Source organism: Phaethon lepturus, unplaced genomic scaffold, assembly GCF_000687285.1.
Source record: "Phaethon lepturus isolate BGI_N335 unplaced genomic scaffold, ASM68728v1 scaffold2922, whole genome shotgun sequence".
In the NCBI taxonomy this organism is placed as follows: Eukaryota; Metazoa; Chordata; class Aves; order Phaethontiformes; family Phaethontidae; genus Phaethon; species Phaethon lepturus.
In genome coordinates this window covers 71,486-75,514 of record NW_010523898.1, presented here as the reverse complement: position 1 = coordinate 75,514, position 4,029 = coordinate 71,486, and the positions used below count along the sequence as shown (strand labels likewise).

At 43.8% G+C, this 4,029-nt stretch overlaps 1 protein-coding gene across 1 annotated transcript in view; it reads right to left on the bottom strand.

Moving 5' to 3' along the window:
- The window catches only part of XPR1 (xenotropic and polytropic retrovirus receptor 1), a 36,070-nt gene extending 32,354 nt beyond the window's left edge, over positions 1 to 3,716 (bottom strand). The window contains exons 1-2 of the mRNA XM_010282241.1: positions 3,704 to 3,716; positions 2,946 to 3,212 (exon numbers count right to left, since the gene is read on the bottom strand). Coding sequence (XP_010280543.1) covers positions 2,946 to 3,212; positions 3,704 to 3,716 — 280 coding nt within the window. The remainder of the gene's footprint in view (positions 1 to 2,945; positions 3,213 to 3,703) is intronic.
- Positions 3,717 to 4,029: the final 313 nt, after the last annotated feature.

Here is a 4,029-nt window from a genome sequence, read left to right as displayed (position 1 = left end):
CGCTCTTGTGTTGCAGCATTTTGTGTGGCCTGATGCCCACTGAGCCCTCAGTTCAAGTGTACTCTCGCAGCAAAGACTAAGGAAAAAAATCGAAAACCAACAGAGGTAGACCTCAACAAAAGCGCTTGCAATAAAGAAGCACCTTTGCCCAAAAAATCCTTCTAGATCTTGACTAAAAACCACTGTCTGAAGTTATCACCTCAACTGTGCAATTCCAAGTTGTTTAACTTGACTCTCTTTTCCAAGCTTAAAGAAAAGTTCACATGTAAGGATCGTGGGGGGAAAAAAAAAACCAAAAACTCTTATCACGCCAAGGAGCTAGTAAAATTTTCTCCCAAATTCCAGTTTCCATGGTCATGGTTGTGATCAAAACCTGCTTCACCAGACAGGAGGTAACGGAAGAGCCCATACCTGCTCGCAGCTACCTGGCTCAGGGCTCTGGGCATTTCAGGCAGGCTCTTTTAGCACTCCTTCCTTTCCCTTCTTGTACAGATCATGTTCAATATTTTGCTTACCAAGTTAAAGTCTTCCTACAAACAATAAAGCCAGCTCCTGAATTAACCACAAAAATATCAGTAGCTAAACAGTAGCCCAAGCAGCTCCTGATGATGCTAATTTAAAATACAACAAACTTCCCCTCTAGAAAATCCCAAACACAAACCAAAACTGGCCACAAATAAAACCGTAGCACTTGAACAGGCATCCCTCCACTGGAACCATCTGGAAATTTTACTGCTATTCTTTTTCTTTCAATCGAGTATAGATTTTCTTGAGCATAGTCCAAATAATCACAAACTGTTTATCGAGTCAGATTTAGTTAATGGCAGTTCTCCTTCCTACCGAGCCGGGGTAACGGTCTGGGGAATTAAGGCTGTGTTTGATGAGAGCTGACAATCTGAGCAACGCAGCGAAAGGCGAAGGCATTTTGCGGCAGGGGCTCCAGCCCCGCGGGGACGGGGCTGTCCCTGCTGTGGCAATCCCCGGCAAGGCTCACTGAGGATCCCTCAGCGCAGGGGAAGACGACGAGGAAATGAAGCGGAGATCAATAGAAAGCTCAGCCTTCTTGAAAATGGAGGCTATTTATTGTCGTAAAGACAAGCGTGTAACAAGCCGTATAATAAGCCTATAGTAAATAGGATGTACCGGGTCAGAACCCAAGCCAACACACGCCCGGAGTTGCAACAGGGTCCGACGTTGCAAATTTCTGACATGATCAAGAAAAGGAACCACAGATGGAAGATTTCTTGATGTAGCTTAATGTTAATAACCCTAATAAAGGGTTTCCATACTATTAAAGCCACGTCACTTCTGCAAACAAAAGACTTATTTTAATCTTATCACAAGAGATTTTCAAATTACATGTATTGTCTCCTATAACTTTTTGAAATGACAGCAAGTTGAAAAAACCCTACCCTGTATTATTAATGCCATTTTAAACAATGCTGGAAGGGGCGCATATATGTGGGTGCACGTGTGCTAGCAGGTCCTCATTAGGGAAAATTATAATCTGTATTGTGCATCTAAATTGACAGAACTTCCTCCATAGAGTCTAGCTCGTAGTACACAGGAAAAGTAAGACAAATTTCTGAGCATAAAAGCCTTACCTCAGACCTGGGAGAGAAACAGAAGATCTCACAGGGCAACAACACAGAACAAGCGTTCCGAGTCAGGTTACGTACGAATTGCGCCTAGAAAAATGCCTATAAAGTGTAAAACCCAGCTGGCCTGATAAAACATATCGCTTCTACCTACGAACTGCCCCTTGTCCTGACACCCACTGTGGCCACAGCAAAACACCGGTGCTCCAGGGAGCCAGGAGAGCTGGCCCAGCCGGCCCAAAAGAGTGCTACCTCCCCAGATGGCTGCTGAAGAGGGGCGAGCCGCGGGGCCAGGTTACTGCAGCTATCATGCTTTTAGTTATTCTCGTGCTCACAACCCAAATTCTGCTAGCAATAAAGTCATCACCTGAGGGTTATTAAAACATTTTGCCCAATTCAACTCCGTCTTTGTTACCAGATTAAAATCAGAAATAGAAAAGGCTACCATATTGTGCGGCACGAGCCCCTGTATAGCACCAAGTTAATAAATCAACATGTTAAGAGAAAGTATAGCAGAAGTCAACGCATCATTGTATCCATATTTAAACACTTTTCCAGTTGAAAACCCATTTTAAACCTTACCAGAAGAGGCTGAAAACCATCTGAAGTGTAATGGTGGGTGGAACTGGAGCACACAATTGCTAAGCCTTTTGTAGCGATATTACAGGGTGAATTTCCGATTATCCCATTCTAAAGTTTATTTTCAAAACACAGGATGGGAAAGCAAACTTTCTCAGGGAAAACAAACAATAGCACTTTGAAATATGACCCCTAGGAATCCCTACTCTTACCACTATTACATTTTTACTCAATTTACTAAACACGATTTTATACACAGCTAGTGACAAACTGCTACTGGCTGATTTATTTCAGAAAGTTGCAAGAGTTTAAAGTGAGAGTTAAGTGTTTAAAAACTTGACAGACACATCAAGATGGTCAAGTTACCACACACAGGCAAGCCCGTGATAGCTAGTCCTGCAGAAGCTCAGGGAACACCAGCTAGGGAGCTTAGCACGCCTAAAACACGCACAGGAGACTGTCACCACGGATAAGCTGAGAAACTGTGCCCTATATGTAAGCTACCACTTAAGTTTAAGAGCATCTTCATAAAGTTCAGTAGGATGCTATTGCAAAGCAAGGAAATCACCTGTCCTCCATTCTCCATTCAAATACCATGGTTTAGCTCCACATGTGTGATTAAACCAGAGCAGTTTCCCACATAAACTTGCCCTATAATTACCTGATGGTAGACTGCATGACCACTGTGGTCATTCTGAAAGTTTGGGAGCTTCAGACTCTTTCTGTGTTGCTTTATTTTCCACAAATATACACAAATAAGCACATTACCTGAATAGAAGATGTTGATTTTGGCAAGTTCTTTCTCACAGGTCTGGAAGAACTTCTCTTCAAATGTGGCAAAACACCTTTTCACCGTGTCCTCGTCTGTGTCTATAAAACAAAATAGAAAAAAACCAGTTGTAACAGAAGAACGTAGGAACAATTTTCTAAGTGGCTGCCACAGAACTATTTCTTCAGAGTAAATCCACCTTCTTCGCCATGCAGAGGAAGAACAACAACTCGGTCCTCCAAGCTCTGAAGGAACAACATATTTGGCTGTAAAAGGAATTGCGCCATGACAGAGAAGGAAAAACCCGTGTGAGTAGAACTGCACCTTGACCAAAGTTCCCATCATCTTTTTTTGATCCTTCAAGTGCTATTGCAGATCTCACATGCTTCATTTCCACTTCCTAACCCAGCTTGTGTGACCATGCCTGTAGGGCCATCCTGGATCAAGACGGCTCTTTATACCTACAGGAATCTTTTTTGAAAGGCGTCTCACCTACCGTCAGAAAGTCACCCACCCTAAAGCTGGCACCAGTGGAAAGGGAAGACCATGCCCCACGCCCACGCTGCTGCCTCCAGCATCCTGAAGCCACCTCTCTGCTGCCAGGTCAACCCAGCACAAAGCCAGAGCCACTGCAGGGCTCCGTGCGGTGAGCCAGAGCCAGGATGGTGTTCATCCCAGATTAGCAGAGAATTGTATTTAGAAGGAAAGCGCCAAGCTTTTAACTGAAGGCTTCATTTGACCTTCCAGGAGGACCCACCGGCTTCAGCCATCATTCCCACCTTCTCACCACTATAATCCTCCAAGCACAAGCGTAGCACCGCAGCAAACTAAAATCTGCCCAGCGAGCAAATGCGAAACGGCGTGGAAACTACCTTCTTCCTTCCTGGAAAATAAAAACTCTCTCTCATCAAGCAAAGTTTAAAGGCAGAGGCCTAAATTATGGTGACTGCGATCAGATTCGCTCTTCTCCCTCGCTGCTCTGGGACTGTTTTAACTCTTTTGGAAGAGCTAAGTACAATTCAGTAATTTCAGTCAAATTTTGTAATTACAGCAGCAATTTGGTCACTTTGTTGTTATAAGGAA